At 38.9% G+C, this 20328-nt stretch overlaps 1 protein-coding gene across 1 annotated transcript in view; it reads right to left on the bottom strand.

Annotated features, from left to right (window-relative positions):
- Positions 1-20328, bottom strand: part of PIEZO2 (piezo type mechanosensitive ion channel component 2) — a gene marked incomplete in the record, with an annotated part of 436326 nt that overhangs the window by 84602 nt on the left and 331396 nt on the right. The window contains 10 exon segments of the mRNA XM_034762599.1: positions 480-680; positions 2411-2536; positions 2725-2901; positions 3712-3872; positions 9619-9845; positions 10191-10223; positions 13494-13535; positions 17164-17337; positions 18417-18565; positions 19466-19689. Of these exon segments, the coding sequence (XP_034618490.1) occupies positions 480-680; positions 2411-2536; positions 2725-2901; positions 3712-3872; positions 9619-9845; positions 10191-10223; positions 13494-13535; positions 17164-17337; positions 18417-18565; positions 19466-19689 (1514 nt within the window).

Genomic DNA, 20328 nt, shown 5'->3' with positions numbered 1-20328 from the left:
TAAAGAATGACTTCTTTCTTTTCCCAGCTCCTGCAATAGTCCTGAGTGCAGCAGATGTAAGAACAGCTAATAGGTACTTAGCCATAGAAGGTAGCCTGCCAACTGCAGCTTTTCTTCTCTGCTCCCATGGTACTCAACTCAATTGTAGGTGACATCAGTGGATGCCCCTTGCCAATCCCTCCCTGAATAGCACACAGCCTTCCCTTTTGGTGAATTAGAAACAGAGCACAGGAATGAGAAACAAAGTATATTGAAAAGAAAAGAGAGACAAACAAGAGAAAAAGCATGGGGTGGGGAAGATGGAGAGGGGGAAGAGATGGTGGTAACTGTGCCTAGACAACCCTGGCCCCGGTGAGAGTAGCGGATGAGGGAGCAGCAGGTTGTCAGTACATCTCTAACCAACAAAATAAAACAACCAACAAAACAAAACACCACAAGGTTGGGAATCATTGTCTTAACCACATGAATATGTTATTTACCTCCAACCCAAACTTGTAGAAGAAGTAGTTTATGAAATACTTGGCACAGTTTACAAGTCCATCATCCAAATGTAATCTTGTAATGTCATGGAAAATGGTTTTAGTCACAGGTGCAGTAAGATTATTTCGACATCTGTAGTACTCCTGATGCCGGTAAATTGTAACTTCAAAGGCCAGAATAGCCAGCATCAGTAAGTTATTCTACAAAAGAAGCAATACAAAGGAGATAAAAACAAAACTGAAATATGAGGAGTTGGAAATTTTTTCTGAGAAGCATAATCAATGAATATTCTAGTGGATATTATTGTTTAATATTGCTGCAATACCAAATTGTTCTGGGATTTAATTTCAAAATGGGAAGCTTACTTGAGCAGTAAAATGCACCAAGGGTTTACCAATTCCACAATTTCTGCTCCTCCCTCCGGAGGGGGTAGAGAGACCTCACTGCAGGTGTCATGACAACTGAGACTGATTCATACTCTAATATCTGCAATGCCACTGACTTCTGTTCTCACCAGAAAAACAATGGAAGTGCTTGATAGAGTCCTTTTGCTGTTGTTTTCATAACCCTATTTTACATGGGCTGTTCACTTTGCCTCTGTTAGTGCAGAGGGAACAGCAGCACTATTAAGCACAGTCAAACAGCTCTTTTATGTGATAAAAGACCAGAAACTGTGCATCTGTCCCATATTTTGGCCTTATCTTGCTGGAATCACATGAAGAAAAGAAGCAGAGAACCTGAACTGGGTTGGGTCAGCACTGAGAAAGTTACCCTCGAGAGAAGGGTGTAGTTCTAACTTCCACAAATCTGATCACTGTGTTCAGAATGAATGGAAATCTGAAGGCCAATGAAGGTACCATACAGGTAGGTGAAGTAACTCACTGATTGTTTTTTTTAGTTCAGGATAAGTCACAAATGATAATTAAATGTGTGATATAATCTAATTTTGCAGTGACTCAACCATGTTTTTTTTCAGCCATTTTCCACGCAGAGCACTTTATCCTAAACAGGGCCGGCTCCAGGCACCAGCCTAGCAAACGGGTGCTTGGGGTGGCTAAGGGGAAGGGGCGGCACGTCGGGCTGTTCAGCAGCAATTCGGCGGCGGGTCCCTCTCGGAGGGAAGCACCTGCCGCTGTATTCCTGCCGAAGAAGAAAGCGGCGCAGTGGAGCTGCCGCTGGAGTGCCACCGATCGCGATTGCAGCTTTTTTTTTTCCCCACTGCTTGGGGCGGCAAAAACCCTGGAGCTGGTCCTGATCCTAAATCATAAGTAAAGGACTTCAGAGACTCTCTAATCCTATGGGAGTCATGCAGGATAGTTTTACTCTATGTCAGCGCCCAAAGGCTAAGAAATGTTTAATCCAAATGAAAGTAACAAAACACACCCTGCCTGCATGAAACAAAACAAAAACTAGAATAAAGACATAGGATTATTGCTGTTTCCCCTCCCCCCATTCTTACCTCCCCCCAAAAAACCAACATTTTTTCCAAGTTGTTTCTTAGGGATAAAAGTTTTAAAAAATAATTGCAGGTGAAATGTGCTGTCAGTCAGAGACAATTATCCAGATCAAACATTTATCTTAGATCTTATAATATCTGAAATGGATGTATGTTGTTACTTCTTACAAATCTTGTCAGTCAAATTTCTTGATATCCTTTTAATCCATAGTAGAGCAAGAGAGCTATGGTTCTATGTGCATCTTATCTGAATTGTTGCATGGAATTTTCTTGAGTTAGGGCTGTAGGAATCATGTATAACAGGACACTTGCCCCCTACCCGTACACCACATTTTTTTCCTCCATTGTCTATAGCTCACAATTCATGGAATGATGTATTTTGTGTGTGGCACATGATCCATTTCAAGGACATTGAAAAGTTCATCAGGAGTAAGAGACAGTCGGTCTAAACACAGAAAAATGTAGAGCAGTTACCCTTAAGTATACAAGCAGGGGATAAGACTTCCTTAATCCAACCCACTCTGTAGGATCGATGGGTGCGCTGTAGAGAAGCGATGTCTTCAGTTCTTCACTGCCTATGTCAGTTTCATTTTCTGTAGGCTAAAACGCAAACAACGATAAGTTCTTTAGTTAGAGTCTCTTGGGAGCCACTGGGGGCAGGAATCATGATGGCTCAGCAGAAACACATCAGCTGAACCGCAGCTTTGCACACTTCACATGCTTCCTTTGGCTCTGTCCTTTCACTGAAGTACCTAGCAATTAAACTCTTAATATGCACTACTACTCACCATTGTACAGTTACTGGAAAAGGTGCTAGGGTCAATAGATGTGAGCTGATATAACATTTTGCAGACGATAATCACACATGTCCAAACAGTGCAGACACTTGATGCCAATGGGCGGAATTGAGCATATGGCAAAGCAAGAGCCCAGGCAATCAAAAACACAAAGTTAAACAGAGACACCTGAAAACACAAAACAGAAATTACACAGAGCAGCCAGATGAGCAGGCACCTTAATGTGACCTTTTATACCTAGAATACCTCACACACACACATCATTGAAAAATCCTTCAAAACAAAGGACCAAAAACAAGATCTAAGAAAAGTAATGAAATCAAAATTTAAAACAGCTCTTAATGTGATGCTAGACATGATGTCACTGAAACTCAACAGCAGTTAGTGGCTGGCAGGAAACGTAGCAATCAATTAGGTTGGAAACAATTCTAACTTCAAAATACTATTAGCACCACTAGCCCACACAGTGGCATGCCCACCGTACAAGTATGGTTTTAAATAAAAAGGGCAAAACCCGTGGCCCTGCTTTTTTGCAGCAACGAAGTGTACACATTGGACTGTTGGGGGTGGTAGAAAGGCTGATTTTTGTGGTAGGGGACTCACACAAATTATTTTCTATGCACACCAGAGTTCTTTCTCTCATCTGAAGGGGCTGCTGGTGGGAGGGAGAAAGACCGAGGGAGTATGACTTTGGCTTCCCAAAATTAAACAAAAACCCCTAGTATCTTCATTGGTGGAGAGGACTGGAGGTTTGAGAGGAGTCCCCATTCCCAACTGATGACTTTAAGTGAAGCTGGGACTTCAGGGTTTGATTAGGCACCAGCATCTGGAGAGCCCAGCTGGACCATGAACCCCCAGTTAAGCCTGCACCTAAGAAGTAGGTTGGAATGAGGTTTGGCCCAAGGGTTGGATACACTGCTGTGGAGCCAAGAAGCATCAACAGAAGGGTGAGATTTTGTCAGCACAGGTTTTACTTGCCTCTTTCACTGTGACCCAGATGATGTATGAAGAAACTATTTTGATAATATGCAGCTCCAAAAGCCACCACACAAAAACTTGCAGTTTATGAAAATATTCCAGGAATTTCAAGAATAGCACCGTGAGGCGGTCGATCACCAGATGCCACTTATTCTTTAAATCTATAAATAAATATAAATATAAATATATGGAGATATACGTATCTCACTGAACTGAAAGGGACCCTGAAAGATTATCGAGTCCAGCCCCTGCCTTCACTAGCAGGACCAAGTATTGATTTTGCCCCAGATCCCTTAGTGGCCCCATCAAGGACTGAGCTCACAACCCTGGATTTAGCAGGCCAATGCTCAAACCACTGAGCTATCCTGCCCCCCTGCAAAATCTGCAAAGACAAACCCGATGGAATCACTGAAAAACTGTCTTTATCTTTGTTACTTCCCTCTTCAAAAGAAAATAGTAAGACAGGATTTTTTCCGCTCAGCCCCAAAACAAGAGACATTAAGGTGAGTAAAATCATCTCTGACTTTCAATGGTGGATTAAGACTAAATGGGGCCCACCCCAACAACAAATCAAAGGCTACCCACTACAAAAGTACTCGTGGCACTGACTGTGCATCCATTGGCCTCTGCAGACCCAGGGCCTGGATCTGTGAATCCATGGATCGCTGCCTTAATCCACCCATTGATCCTGTAGAACTAAAACAGTTTAGTTTGATTATATTTAGTGCATATGGTCCTAGTTTGTAAACATGAAAGTAATTCACAGAGGATATTTCTCCCTAGCAAACCTTTATGTCAGCTTTGAGCAGAATCACATTTCAACCCTGAAAATTATATTGCTGAGAGTGACAATGTGGAAATGGAAAAGACTGCCTGATGCTAACATATGGCCGAACATTGCTTTCTAAAAGCTGAATATGCCACTGAGATGGTTAAAAACATGTTCACAAGTCTCACAGATGTTTACATAGTCCTCTGGGAAGAGCAATATACTGTAATAGAGCTTTCTGAAGAATTTTGCAGAGTCTGCAAACCCTCCCTGCAGAGTTTTGCTTGAAATACAACTTTTAGTTACTTTCATTGTACACTTAGCATTAGTACTGCTGTTTCATACTCATAACACACTACATCATAGAATACTGTATTTTGCTAATCAATAAATGAAGGACTTGATAAACACAAATGTAGCATCACAGATGTACTTTGTTCATTTATTTTGACAAATGTAATTTGCAGGGAGGAGCCAGTCACAGACGTAAGCCAGCAGGAGCAGTTTAAGCAGGTAGTGTGGCACCCAGGAAAAGGAAGGAGAAAGATGGGGCCAGTCAGAGGTAAGCTTCCGGTCCTCCTGAGGCCCAGCATTATGTGGAAGTGACCCACACTTGGGCACCATTACGTTTCATATCTTTGGGGAAGAAAGGAAAAAATTGAAAAGAGGAGCCAGACAGAGAAGGAAGGTGGCAGAAGCAGCTAAAACAGGGCCTGTCAGACAGCAATAACGTCACCACAAGGCTGTCCACAGTTTTCTCTCTGAACATTCTCTGCCCTGTACTGTTTGGCTGTTTGCTCCTACCCCTCTCTGTCTCCTTCCTTAGTCTCTTCACTTTGACTTCACTCCACCTGCTCTTCAGGCTGCTCTTCCCTTCCTTCCTTCTTCATTGCTCTGTTCCCCATACAGTTCCCCCTACCTTCAATGTCCCCTCTCCTTTCCTTTATTTTTCCAGGTAACAAATACTCTCCTAACTAAACCTCACACAAAGGAGTTTAATTCCAAAACAACAACAAAACAAAAAAATTGAAAAAAAAATTCATGGCACTAACATGATATTTGCCAACCATCATTCTGTTCTCTCTGCCTGTGTGTTCTACAAGGATTCTCTCTTATTCTATGTTTGCACAGTGCCTTGCGAGTTAGTCTCTAGGCACTAGCGTAATTCATAGATTCCAAGACCAGAAGGGACCACTGTGATCATCTTGTCAGACCACTCGTATAACAAAAGCCATAGAACTTCCCAAAATAATTCCTAGAGCAGATCGTTTAGCAAAACATCCAATCTTGACTTAAAAAATTATCAGCGATGGAGAATCTACCACAACCCTTGGTAAATTGTTCCAATGGTTAAGTGCCCTCACCATTAAAAAATTATGCCTTATTTCCAGTTTGAAATTTGTTTAGCTACTACTTCCAGCCATTGGATCCCATTATATCTTTCTCATCTTGGCTGAAGAGCCCATTATTAAATATTTGTTCCTTCATGTAGATGACAGACTGTAATCAAATTACCCCTTACTCTTCTATTTGTTAAGCTAAATAGACTGAGTTATTTGAATCTATCGCTGTAAGGCATGTTTTCTAATCTTTCAACCATTCTTATGGCTCTTCTCTGAACCTTCTCCAATTTATTAACATCCTTCTTGAACTGTGAGCACTAGAACTGGACACAGTTTTTCAGCATCAGCCAGATCAGTGCCAAAAACAGAGGTAAAATAACCTCTCTACTCTTACTTGAGATTCCACTGTTTATGCAGCCAAGGATCACATTAACTCTTTTGGCCACACCATTACACTGCTTCCCAGGATAGAGAGTCCCTCATCCTGTAAGTATGGTCAACATTCTTTGTTCCTAGATGTATACATTTTGCTGAATTAAAATGCATATTGTTTGCTTGCACCCAGTTTACCAGTGATCTAGATCTGAATCAGAGACCTGTCTTCATTAATACTACTCCCCCGATTTTGGTGTCATCTGAAAACTTTATCAGTAATAATTTTATGTTTTCTTCCAAGTCATTGTTAAAAATGATAACTACCATAGGCCCAAGAACCAATTGGTATGGGACTTCACTGAAAACATACCTGCTTGATGAAAATTCCCCATTTATCAGTTAGCCAGTTTTTAATCTATTTAATGTGTGCCATGTTAATATTATATCATTCTAGTTTTTTTTAATCAAAATGTCATGTGGTAACAAGTCAAAAGCCATACAGAAGTCTACGTATATTATATCAACATTATTACCTTTATCAACCAAATTTGTAATGTCATCAAAAAAGATATAAAGTTAATTTGACAGGATCTATTTTCCATAAACCCATGTGGATTTGCATTAGTTACATTACCCTCCTTTATTTCTTTATTAACTGAGTCCCATATTAGCTGCTCCATTATCTTTTTAGGGTTCGAAGTCAGGCTGATAAGCATATAATTACCTGGATCATCCCATTTACCCTTTTTAAAAATTGGCACATTAGCATTCTTCTAATCTTCTGGAACTTATTGAAAATCAGCATTAAATATCCAGTGAGCTCTTCAGCCAGTTCTTTGAAAATTCTTGGATGCAAGTTATCTGGTAATACTAGTAATAATTTAGTTTTAATTAACCATAATAATACATTATAAGGTACCAATATATGTAGTACATATGTATTATTAAAACAATATAGTCTTAGGACCTGATCCTGCAAGTTGACCCATATGCCCGTGCAGGGCCGGCTTTAGCAGGTGCGGGGCCCCATGCCCCAACTCCACCCCGGGCCCACCCCGACTCCACCCCCTCCCTGCTCCATTGGATCCCTCCCCAAATCCCCGCCCTGGCCCCGCCCCCTCGCTGCCCCATTAGATCCCTCCCCAAATCCCCACACTGGCCCCGCATGGTTCCCCAAGCACGCCGCATTCCTCCTCTTCCCCCCTCCCTCCCAGGCTTGTGATGATCAGCTGTATGGCGGCACAAGCGCTGGAGGGAGGGGGAGAAGCAGGACGCGGCTTTTTTTTTTTTTTTTTCCTGCTCCGCTGGCAGCCCTGGACATTGTGGGGCCCTCTTAGGCACAGGGCCCCATTCCGGGGAATCGGCCGAATCGGCTTAAAGCCGGCCCTGTGCCCGTGTCACTGAAGTCAATGGACTCCATCTTGGAAAAGGGTCCGCCAGCCAGATCACTTTGCAGGATCAAGCATTAGTAACCTGAGACTTCACTAGCTCACAATGCTATTTGATGAGAAGTAGAGTGAGACCACTTTTTAAAAATGAGAATTATCAAGTCTGAAGATTGGGTTAGTAAAATGTAGACGAATGAGGACCTAACGTACAGTAAGAATGGTTGCACAGTTAGTACTGGAGATGGAAATATGAAAAATTGGATGTGGCTGCCTACATTGGCCAAAGATGCAGAGGGATTTCAGGGCTCCTTAGACAATGATGTCAAGTTTTCTGATCTTTATTTTTATTTAAAAAGAAAAAGAACTGTCTATTGAGTGCTTATTTTGTGTGAAATTCTGCCTTTTTGGATGTCTGGCCACATAATGCCAGATTATTGATTTTGTTTTCTTCTTTTTTCCTTAAAAAAATCTCCTGTGCAAGTATGTTTCTATATTCATTAAGATGGTCTTTAATGACATGATCACTTACTATTTTTCAAAGAATAAATGTTATATTAAGCCTTTTTTTTTTAACCATACTGGAAAACAACACTTTGAAGGTGCCAGGTGAATGAAGCAGGGCATGCAAATTACTGTCATGAGCTCTATCTGGCATACCCAGAAGGATATATGGCACAAGATGCTACGCATATAAAAAAAAATTAAATGGAATATTGTATTATTCGAGAAATAGCATTTAATCATGCAACAAAGACTGTGTGCATTACTCTGCTAAAATAATGCTGGCAATTACAGACACTTGAGTGCTTAACAGTGCAATGTTATGATATAGCTTTTTGGCGCGCGTGCGCGCACACACACACACTATGTGTATGTAACTTAAAAGTACCTCACAACCAGTCACAGATATTTTCTGTGCTGCTGCCAAGATCCATTCAGCGCAGCACAGAGCGGAGGCCTCCAGGGAGTCAGTTACTGCTCCCTGATTCTTGGCTCTGCCCCAATGTAGGTTAACTTTCAACAGCTGGCCAGCGTTCCCAAGGGAACTTCAACCAGCTGGGGATAAGCCAGAGTGCAGCATATTCCAATCACGCTCTTGCCTGCACAGAAAGAGCACATGAGCTGGGTATGTCAGGGCTACACCCACCGTGGAGTCTTCTATGCAGATGGAATCCCCCAGCCAGGGAAATATGAGTGGTTTCTGATCCCCTGGTGCTGCATGAACTAAGTGTAGGCTTCTTAGAGCATATAAACTGGCATTTTTCTTTGAGCAGGTCTCATTGAAAGTCTCTATTTCTGTTCCAGAGCCCCACATACAATGGTAACAGTAGTTGCCCAAATTAATGTAAGGCAATTTCCAGACAATCTGATTTTCCTCTGTTCTAAACACTCTTCCCTCAGTTTCCTGTCTCTGACGTGTTATTTCTCTTGCTAATCTAAGTCATGCAGGGTTCATGTTCATAACTGTATTACAGAAGTTATTTAGGTCTTAGCCAAGGATATCCAGGATAACAGCCTCACCCACCACCACCCTTCGGCATTTTTATATTAATTTAGAATCAGTTAGCTATTCCTCATTCAAAATTGCAAAATGTGACACTAAAGCTGTTCATGAACAATGAAGCAGAGAACTTACTGAAATGAATAACCTTAAAAGCATACAATAGAAAGGGGAAAAAAAGCATTATTTCCTCAAGAATTCACATGGAAGGAGCTTTCCATGAGCTTCAGGAATCTCCTCATCCATCACTGGCTTTGTAAAGGGCTTTCCTCTAGTAGAAGCCGAAGGTTTTTTTTTCCCATTTTGTAAGCATACTGTAGGTAACAGTAGCTGTTCTCACCCTAAGAGACTGGAGCATGTTGACTAATTAACAAGGACCCATCTGCTCAATCCAGGCTATTTGGCAAAGATTCTAGCCAAAATTAAAAGGAAAACATAATGTTATCTAAAGTAAGCTCGTCAAGGATGAACCACCTACAACTGAAGTTAAATAAAGTTAGCAAGGGGCAACATTATGGCCTCAAAGCCTACCAGAAGTTTCTTCTACATCAGATTCATCATCATCCTCTTCCTCATCTTCCTCTTCCTCCTCCTCCTCCTCCTTCTCTTTTTCATCCCCATCTTTCTCTCCCTTCCCATCTCTTTCTTCCATTCTTTCATCACCATGCTCTTCCAGATTTTTATCCTCTTCCTTTTCATTGCTGGCAGTTAAATTCAGCATGGTTATGTCAGGCAGACTTCCATCTTGGTGCACTAGTCTGTTGGTAAATAATGAGGTGTCAGCAAACTGAGCCATATTGGTATCAAGAATGATTTTTTTTCAAGCAGTATAATTTTAAAAAATAAACAATGCTTGTATGAATGCCATTGAACTGGAAATGCTAATGATTCTGGTACTTTCTGCAAACAAACACTGCAAACTGAGTCCGAATGTAGTAGTAATTATTTCTCACTTGGATGCTAGTGATTAGTTAGTAATGAGTGGTTTTGACACCTAAACTTGACATTTTCCCCAATGGAGAAAATGGTCAGAGTTTAAGATGTAGAAGCATGAAATGACACTGTGAGAGAGCGAGCATTTCATTACTTCATGGGGGACTTACTCATTGTGGTGGTTTGGTATTTTTTTCTTGAGGCTGCTCAAAGTAATTGAAACAGAAAGAAAAAGGGAAATGAGAACAGGGGTTATAAAAGAAGATCAGAGATAATAAATACATCATGCTACATAACTGCTACAGCATTCTCCTACTCCATCCACAGCAGCCTTCTAATGTCAAGAGCATGCATCATGGCATTAACAGGGCACTTCTACTAAGAATCACAAAATCAGAGCAAACTGGAAAGTGTGCCATATAATTATGCTAAAACTAATTGCTAAAAAGTGTGCGTATTCTCCCATGCTTTTAGTAATGCAACTGAATTGTCACAGGTAAGCTATACATTTCATATTTTGAATACATTTTCAACTCTTTGACATGGAAAGATGCAACTGGGTAGCAAAGAAACATGTTAGTTTCAAAGGTTGTTTTTTCCCCCAACTGCAGATTCATAAACAGTATAGCAAAAATTCCAAGGTCACTGCTTCAATAGATCTGATATAATCTAATTTGGGGAAGGCCTACAGCCTCTCTCTTTTCTAAAACTTGCAGAGGTCATACCTCAAATCCTGAACCATGTCTGAATGAATCACTTAGCAAAGTCAAGAGTACAGAAAATAAGCTGAAATACACAGTTTGCAAATTATGTATTTTAACATAGAAATGATAGTAATGTTAAATCTTTTGAGAATTATTATGACATTTAAACTCTTCCTCTTCTTTTATCTTTGCTTTTTTACAAAAGCAAAGACAAAATTAATAATCACTCATCTTCTATAATATAAAAAGTTTCAGCCCAATATGAAACTCACCAATTCATTTTGCTTTTCACATGTATTTACACAATATACAAATTGGAGACTGACTGCAACCAAAACCTTAAATCCCAACACCTCTGAACTTTGTGGACATTCAGATCAGGGTCTGGATTGGCACTGCACTGCTAGCCCCTCTCTCTCTAATGGATTCAAACCTGGATCCAAACTTCCCCAAACTCTGGGAAAATTTGTATATGGATCAGAATCATGTGGCTAAGATTCCTCTCTAACATAGACTCTTCTGACATTAACATATGACTCCCCTACTTTCTTACTGCCAGATCCTGCACACAAGTCTAAGCATAGTGACACACACCTCTATCATGAATACTTCCTTTTGAATGAGATTATTCCTGTAGCACTCTGTTTGGCAGTAAGGGTATGGAAGAACCATTTAGCTTCAGTAATAAATATAATATAACCAGGATGTTATAAAACATCTATTGTATGTTTTTATTCAGGTAACTAATTTTAATAGGCTAAAGTATTATTTCTTTTTTTACAATATGAAGTGTTAGCATATTATTCAATTTTATTAATTTTAGACAACAATCCCTGAAACTTTTAACTCGCATATTAGAAAATTGAAAATCTAGAAATACCTATTTACTCTGTACAATGTATTTCAAAACGCTGCTTATAAAACATGAACAGCACAGCAGGAGCTGTCAATGCAATAGTTAAACAAGCAAAAGCATCTTTCAAATAATTGGGACTTGCGATTTCTTCAAGTTGCAAGTTCAAGTAGCTTAAATAAGGGAAAGGTTACAGAAATCTAGCTAATTGATCCTCAAGCAGTAAATTAATTGCATGCTAATTATTGAAAGATAGAAAAGGCACAGTGCATAATATTGCTTTAATACAATGGCCCCAAACATATGTAATCTTACAAAGTATACCTATGAAAATGATTACTAAGAAAAACACAATTTGACTAAATCCTTATCTTTCAGAAGACGCCTCACCAAGATATTTTATTTCAGAAATAAGCAAGAGTATGAATAGATATTAAGGGTACTTGCAGCATAGATATACCCATATAGGCCCCAGTTCAGCAAGGTATTTAAGCATGACTAAACTTTAGGTGCCTGAATGGTCCCCCAGACTACTAAGATCAATGGTACTCCTCAGGCGTCTAAAGTTAGGTATATGCTCAAATACCTTGCTGAATCAGGGGCACATTTAACTATGTTTAATATATTTACTAGAGCTGAGTGAATAATTAATAGTGAATAACGCGTTTGCCACATTTATGCCTCTTAGGCTCTTTGTGAATTTTCTGCCAACAATTTATGTTGTTTTTTTTAATTCACTTGTTCAGAATCATTTGCCAAATAATTTGTTAATAATGCTTGGTCTGTATAATATTCCTGAGTATTCAATATCCAAGATTCAAGCTGTTAGTTTTGAATGGGGACACGGCTCACATGGCATTTTTTCTGTCTCTGACTGAATGGGTGTTACTGGCGTGGATGCTCAAGTTTGCAAGTTCAGCATTTATTTTCTGTGGATAATGCCTAATACTTACTTAAAATTTGCTATTTCTGAGACCATTCCTGCCATTCACTACAGCTGGGATTTTTAAAGGCACCTAGGAGATTCAGGTGCCCAAGACCCATTCGCCTTTGAGAACCGCAGCCTAAAATATTGACTGCAAATGCACACAAAAAGGACATAAGCTCAGGATAAGAACATTAATTTTTCATTTGAGCAAATATTTACAAAAAGCTTGTTGAGGTATTTGCCCAGTTTTTGTGCTTACGTTCAGGAGTAACGAAAAAACGACCCCACTCTTATTCTTACCCTAATTTTAAAAAAACCTATCCTTGAAAAACTGAAAGGAATCTTGCTTATGGAAATATTTTAAAAAGCTAATTTTATGAAGGCATGATGATAATATAAGTTTTGTGGTTTAGATCCTGTAGCACTCAACTCAGTACACGGCTTAACTGGTTGTAATGTCCTAAAATGTACAGGTGTTCTATTTTTGTCTACACTTCTATTACTTTGTATACAAGAAAGCATACCCAAAGGCACAGACTTTCATTTTTCTTCAGAAAAATACTTGTTGTGCATATTTCTTTGACTCTCAAATGCATTATTGAAAGTACATCTGAGGTAAGTAGGCGTGTGGATATGAATATGTGTACATGCATACACATACAAAGCATAGCTATACCAGCCTCCTGAACTAATTCTGTTAACTGCAGCCAATTAGAAATAGTATTGTCTATGCCTTTATTGAGCTTGAATGAAGTTTAAGAGAAGAATCTGAGTTGGGGAGAGAATTAACAGCCTCTAAATCCATGTGGCAGATGTGTTAACCACTATAAACCATCTGGTGGGTTTAGAAGACTAAGAATTGTCTTCTTTGCTTATTTCACAGTACTGCACAGCATGAGTGATTTTTGTTTCTAGGAACTGAAGAACTATCAAACAAATTAAAGTACATTTTTTAAGAAAAGGAAAGGAAACATTGAAGTATACCCACCTATTTATTATTAGATAAACACGACCATTGACTTTAGCATGGCTACGAGGTAAGAGATGAAGAGAGCACAAGAATGCATGCGATGGCAAGGGAGAAATGAGTTAAAGAGAGAAAAAAGGAAACTGTTAACAGGAATGAATGTACTTGGTTACCTGTTACAGAGGCAAGCATTGTCACAACGAGACACTAAGTCTAAACACTTATTACTAATCTTGCAGTGAAAAAGGCTAGGAAGCCTATATGTACAATAGCATTACTAGATGGCAAGCAACTTCCGCTAGAAGGACTGTAGATAAATCTCAGGGGCCACAAAAATGTCAGAACAGGCTTTATTCTTTAGCTTGATCTCATATTTGTCACGTACAATATTTATTGCTTCTTTCGATGGACATATGTCTATTTAAGGTACTTATACGATCCCCTTAACTGTAGTATCTAAGCAACTCACAATCTTTAATGTACTTATTTCCACAATAACCCAATGGGTTAGGAAAGTACCATTCTCTCCATTTTATAAATAAGAAATGTTGGCATAGAGAGATTAAGTAGCTTGCCCGAGGTCACAAAGATAGTCTTGGACAGAGCAGGGAATTTTGGAAACTGAATCCCAAATAAGCGCCGTAACCACTGGATCACCCTTCCTCTCACTTGAATATACTATTCAACAGCCCAATTCTGCCATCTTGAGACATAACTATGAGTTAATGCTATTATGTCAGGTTCTACCACCCTTCCTCCTGGTAGAAACTTCCTCTGACATTCATTGTGCCATCTTTACTCATGTTGAGTAGTACCTTACTCCACAAATAGTCCCAGTGATTTCAATAAATCTTAGTTTCAGACTAAGGCCTCAGTTCAGGAAAGCATTCTTGTTCAGGACAGAATTTGATAATGGATTTAACTTTGAATGTGTTCCTAAATCCCATTGACTACCATGGGAATTAAAGCACATGTGCAAGTGTTTTCATGAACTGGGGCTTAAAATCTAATTAACATTTTCTCTATGAAAATGACTAAATCTCCAGTGTTGTCCACATAATGAAAATAAAGGTTTGTCTTCCTGTAGGAGTCAATTGATACAACACAGATAAAATTAACAGAAGTAAAAAAACAACCATAAGTAGCAGGCACAGTAAATGTGGAGCTACATCACTAGATCTTTTAGAATGAAATGAATGAATGACTGCATGTTGCTTTGATGGCTTTATAAAAGCTAGACCTTGTTATTGTACATAACTACTTTTAATAGGTTTTCTGTATCATAACATCTTAATTTTCTGCACAACCAGGTTTTTACTGCTGACAGCACTGCCAGAGCAGTATCGGTAGCTGTGGCAAATCAAAATACATCTTATTCTGCTTCATGTACCATGAACAAAATTGATAGCTAAATTCTGGTTCCAGAATCCTTACAGGTAGTGTCAACTGACACCTGGCACTGACAACACACTGTGTCAAGTAGGAGGGAAACAGCTGGATTTTCAAATGTCAGGTTTTGTTTGTCTTAATTACTGTAGTAAAAAGGAGAAAACTTAGTTTGATTTGCAAATAGGACAGGCTTTCTGTGAAAGTCACTGATGAAGAACAAATATATGTGACGATTATGGGTTTCAAAATACTGTAAAAAAAAAAGTAAATGTTGTCACTTTTAGAAAACAGTTTTAAAAATCTTTAGCTCCTAATATAACAGTTGCTGACAATCCAGTCCCACAGTTTGATGTATGCCATAAAAACTGTGTTGTATTAGCATGGAACGAAAGAGAATGTAACAATAGATATTCTTTCTTTACCATTTTAATAAAACAAAGTCCTAAAATGCTGACTGTAACTACTAAATCGACTTCTACTATTAGGGTCCTTAGACCCAGACCTAGAGCATAAGGATATTTTCATTAGCTTAAAATGAAAATCTACACACAGTCACCTTCCTGTTTACTTTTTTTATAATATTGGTACTTTCTAACTTTGATTGTTCTGCTTTCAATAAGACACTGGCAGCACTTAGTGTCGATTTGTACCACTGGTCCCTCACTTTGGGCAATGACATCGTTTTTTTCATGTCAGCATTTGAAGATGGACAGTATTTTATATCCTCTGTCCCACATATGGGCAATGGCAACAATAACAGAGGATGCAAAGATAGCTCTTCTGCAGACAGAAAATGTTGCAGCATGAGTGCATCAGGACTGGAACTCTGTCAGGCAGTTCTCTCATCTTGTGCCTTTGGAACGCACATTGGAAGTTGCTGCTTTGTTACTGAACACTGTGCAAAGTACTCAATCTACAGTAAAATGTGTGCAGTTACCATATGCTGTACTATGCCCCCAAAATGGCAATCCCTCAGCCCAAGTAACACCACTGCTCAAATGCAATCATCAAACTGGGCCCAGATTCTGGTGCACAGTTGCATGGTAAAGAAAAGTTCTTTTAACTGAGTATCATGCACCTTTTGCTGTACAAAGAATTTGCAGCTCAAAAGAAGGTTCACACGCAGAGAGCCTTGCATTTACCATGTGATTTACTACTTTGCTAACATTAAAAAAAAGAAAAGAATGAAAAAGAGAAAGATGTTTGGAAAAGCAAATAAAGAAAAGATTGTTAGGAATTTATCAACAATTTTTTACAGTTCACTTAAAATATATACTCAAGAATTCTGCACGTGCATGTTAAAAAAGTAGAACTTATTCTAAATGCAATGCTGAATATGAGAACAGACATACCTATATTCTACTGCATATGTATGCTGTACATTTAGGTATAAACATATGTATACCAGATATCTGATCATGATTACCAGAGTCATTCTTTTATTTCCTAAATTTCAAGCCATTAAACAAATTGGGCCAAATTCTCAGCTGGTGTAAATTGGTATTGCTCCATAATTCATTTATGGCACAATGCAGTCTTCCCAAGTTCATGACCATAAAAATGTCATCGTGTCACACATCACTACATGTTATATTTAGAATGCAAATGTTTTACTTCAAACTACCCTATCAAAATACAATCTAAAGCACTTCGCTACTTCCCAAAAATAATAGTCAAATTGTAATATGCTTTTGTGCAGAAAAATCTGTAAGTATATAACATTGAATATCTGAAAGTGGAGGGGCTGAGAGAATCACAATACTCTGTTATACATTTTGATGAGCTCGCTTAATAGTCTAGCGAGTTGGCACAGAATATAGGCCAAGATTTTCAAAGGTGACTAGTTATTTAATTTTTGAGTGCCTTATTTTTGAGGGCTCAGTTTGAGACACCTTAATAAAGGGGCCTGATTTTCACAGGGCAGATGCTCAGCGCTTTCTAAAATTCAGGCCTCTTGAATGTGTCTCAAGTTGGGCACTCAAATATTGGGTATTCAAAATCAACAGTCACTTTGAAAATCTTCCCTGTTATTGTCAAGATTCTTAAAAAGCACATGTGGCATTTAGGCACCTAATAGCCCATTGAAAGTCAATGGGTGTTAGGTGTCATAAGTGTCGTTTGTGCTTTGAAAATCTACCCCAAAAGTCTAAACCTAAATATGTGTGTGCGTGCGTGTGTGTGTGGGGGGGAGAGCTAATCAGGGGTCATAAAAAAGGCACACAACATTTCCTGCAAAGTAAATTGTTAGAAAACAGCACTCTCTTATGGACAACTAGTAGCTTTGTTTACTTTGCTTGTTTACCTGTAAATAGCGCTGTCCTGTTTGCTGGTTACAGCCTTTAAGTCAGTGAGCTGGAGGAAACGGTCATGGAAGTAATGAAGGTGTAATATACACACCAATAAGAAAGAGGTTGGAATAAAGATACGTGTGAACAGCTCAGCCACAGAAAACTGTTTTAAACCAAGATCCTCTAGTCTGAAAAATAAAACAAGTCACTAAGTCACCTGTTCAAAATGAATTTTGCAACATTTCTCCCATATCACATGAGATGGATAGTCACAAAACGGTACAGTAAGTAAGATTGTCTTTGCTATGTATCTTATCTTTTCATTTTTCTGAACAAAAGGTAAGAACAATGCAAATGTACAATACCTTATCTTGCCACTTAACCCTTTAAAGGTATGAGACACACTAAATAAGCACTATTAAATAAATCACTACAGCCACAAAATTTGTAGATTAATTTCTTTCTTATATCAAATGTTTTCAGTATAGTATTTCAGAGCCAGCTTTTCCAGCTCCAAGCCAACAACTAGGTTGTTACAATATTGTAGGCGATAGAAAGCAGTAAAAGAGGTTTGTTCTGCTTCTACAAAACAGTTTACTGGAATCCCATATAAGATGGCAGCTTTGGGATATATGTGCTGTTTCAAAAGATTTTGTTTTGGGTTTTCTGTTTTCTGTTTTTATTTTTCATTTTTTGTTTTGTTTTTGTTACAGCCTTTAAGTCTATTTTTTAAGGTCGGGTTATGCTTTTGGGAGAATGATTAGCGAAAAGCAAAAAAGTTTTGCAGGACACCTCCACTAGTCCACCATGTAGTCAGAATTAGAGCTAGTCACAAATTAGGGCTGGTAGTCAGAAAGAGGTGTCACCCAACCAAATAGCAGGGACAGCAAAATGTTCAGTGACATTTTTGTATGGGTGATAGCAGAGTTGTAGGGGCAGATATTTGCTTGTGTGCATGGGGCAGCAGAACCCCCAAAGCCAGTCATGGTTGGAGAAGGTTTGCTTACATTTTTTCCATTATAAGGAGGAAGAGGAGGAAGGAGGTCAAAGGGTGCAAAACATTACCATTTCTCTTGTGCCAAAATTAAAGGTTTGCAAATTGTTTACAAATATTGGTGAAAATCTCTGCTTTTTCACTATGAAAATCTGCAAAGCAAAATAGGGAGTTTCACACCGACCTATGTAAAAAGTCTTTGTAACAGTATGAAAAAAAATCACTAGCCATTTGCTTGTGCACAATAAGCCCAAGTAAAATGAAAATACTCACTTTTTTTCATCTAGCCCTGTCATGTTCATCCACAAGCCAGGAAATGATTCAAATTGATATGTATAGATGAAGATAAGCACCAGCATAGTGTAAACAACCACTGACATCCAAAAATATTTTAGGATTCGCCTCCACCATTCATAGTGCACCTGGGAACCAGCCATTGAAGATGGTAAGGCAAACAGAACCAAAGCGGAAGAATCTACCAAACTATTTATATTGTTGTACAGGCAGAGGGCTATAAAATATAACCCTTCCCCCTAAACTAACACAATTATTTTATTCTTGACATAACATCAACTCTCATTGATGCTTATCAGAGACATATCCATGTATCAAAGGGAGAATCTTTGTAGGATCATAGTATTGTTTGTTTTGTGGTCTACAGCTAAGCAATGGAAAAGTGGCCATCATCAGCAATTAAACATGAAGTCATGCAGTTCTAATGTAAAGATCATTAGTATTCCTAAATTCAGTTAGGGATGGTTACATTGGCCTGGCTAAAACAACCATGCTGAATCTTATTCCAAAATTCTACACAAACCCCAACTTGATCCATTTTTAAGTTAACTTTTTTCATTTTTCCTCTCATGTTTATGTAATCTCTATTCTTCCAAGTTCCATCCAGGATCGGAAGGAAAAAAAGTCAGAAATCTCATGAAATAACCTGTTCTCATGAGTTACCCAGACCAATTCTGCAGACCCAAAAGGGTTGGAGTAGTTTATTATTCGTATTTTTTCTTAATTTATTTCTAGGGTGCCCATCACCATAGAATCTGGGTTCTCGTTCAGCCAACCATTCATATGTTTGGGTGCTTATCCAAACTACAACTTTTAAAACTTTGCTTCTCTCTCCCATCAGCCAATCTATTGAGGTTTAATAGAATCAAAACTCTTCAAATGGTCTAAGCTGTTGGGAACTAGCAAAAGAAAAAATACACAGTGGATTAAATTATTAAATGTTGCTCTCCGTTACATTGATGCTAAATCAAAGAGGACGCACCAGTGCAACCAAAGGAAGAATTTTGCTTAGAATTGCTCTCATTTACCTGGTACAGGGCCACACAGAAGAGGAAGAGCATCATATAGATGATTTTGTACATGACAATTCTACCCTCAAAGCTGACGAAGAAGAACATTCCTCCACAGACATAAATCCAGTACTTAATGAACATAGCCATCACCAAGTTTCCGAGGACTTTCATAATGTCCTGTTCATCCTCATCTTCTTCATCTGCTTCCTCTGTCACTTCCCCTTCTTGCAATTCCTCTTCTGCAAAGACACAAATCAAGTTGCATCGCCCTCAACCTATTTTTATAGGATCTTTCCTTGTAATTGTAAATGAGGTAAAGCATAAAAGCTTTATGCAGGACATGGAAGCTTATGCAGAAATTTAGCAAGGGTACAGTTAGATGCATGTCTGAATTGACTTTATAATCTCTGCTTCTGATTGAGGGAGAAGATTCACCAGAAGGCTCCAGAGAATATTGGCCATGCATTTCCTTCTAAAACATGTTATTTTCTCCTCCACAAGTTGACAGTAGTGTCTCCAAGACCAAACTCTTAAGCCTGGGTTCCTAGTTGGTAAATGTACTTACTTTTACACCCTTTCAAAAATCCAAGGGCCAGATTATCTGGTCCACTAAGGTCATGTTGTGCTGGGTAAGCAGCACAAAGTGTCTTTAAAACAGCTGGAGATAGCCAGTAGAGTATTCCCTCACATAGGTGAACTTTATGTCACCTTAAATAAATTAATGGAGATATCCTATCTCCTAGAACTGGAAGGGCTCTTGAAAGGTCATCGAGTCCAGCCCCCTGCCTTCACTAGCAGGACCAAGTACTGATTTTGCCCCAGATCCCTAGGTGGCTCCCTCAAGGATTGAGCTCACAACCCTGGGTTTAGCAGGCCAA

This window comes from Trachemys scripta, chromosome 2 (genome assembly GCF_013100865.1).
Source record: "Trachemys scripta elegans isolate TJP31775 chromosome 2, CAS_Tse_1.0, whole genome shotgun sequence".
NCBI classification, from domain to species: Eukaryota; Metazoa; Chordata; order Testudines; family Emydidae; genus Trachemys; species Trachemys scripta.
This window is presented reverse-complemented; position numbering and strand designations above follow the sequence as displayed.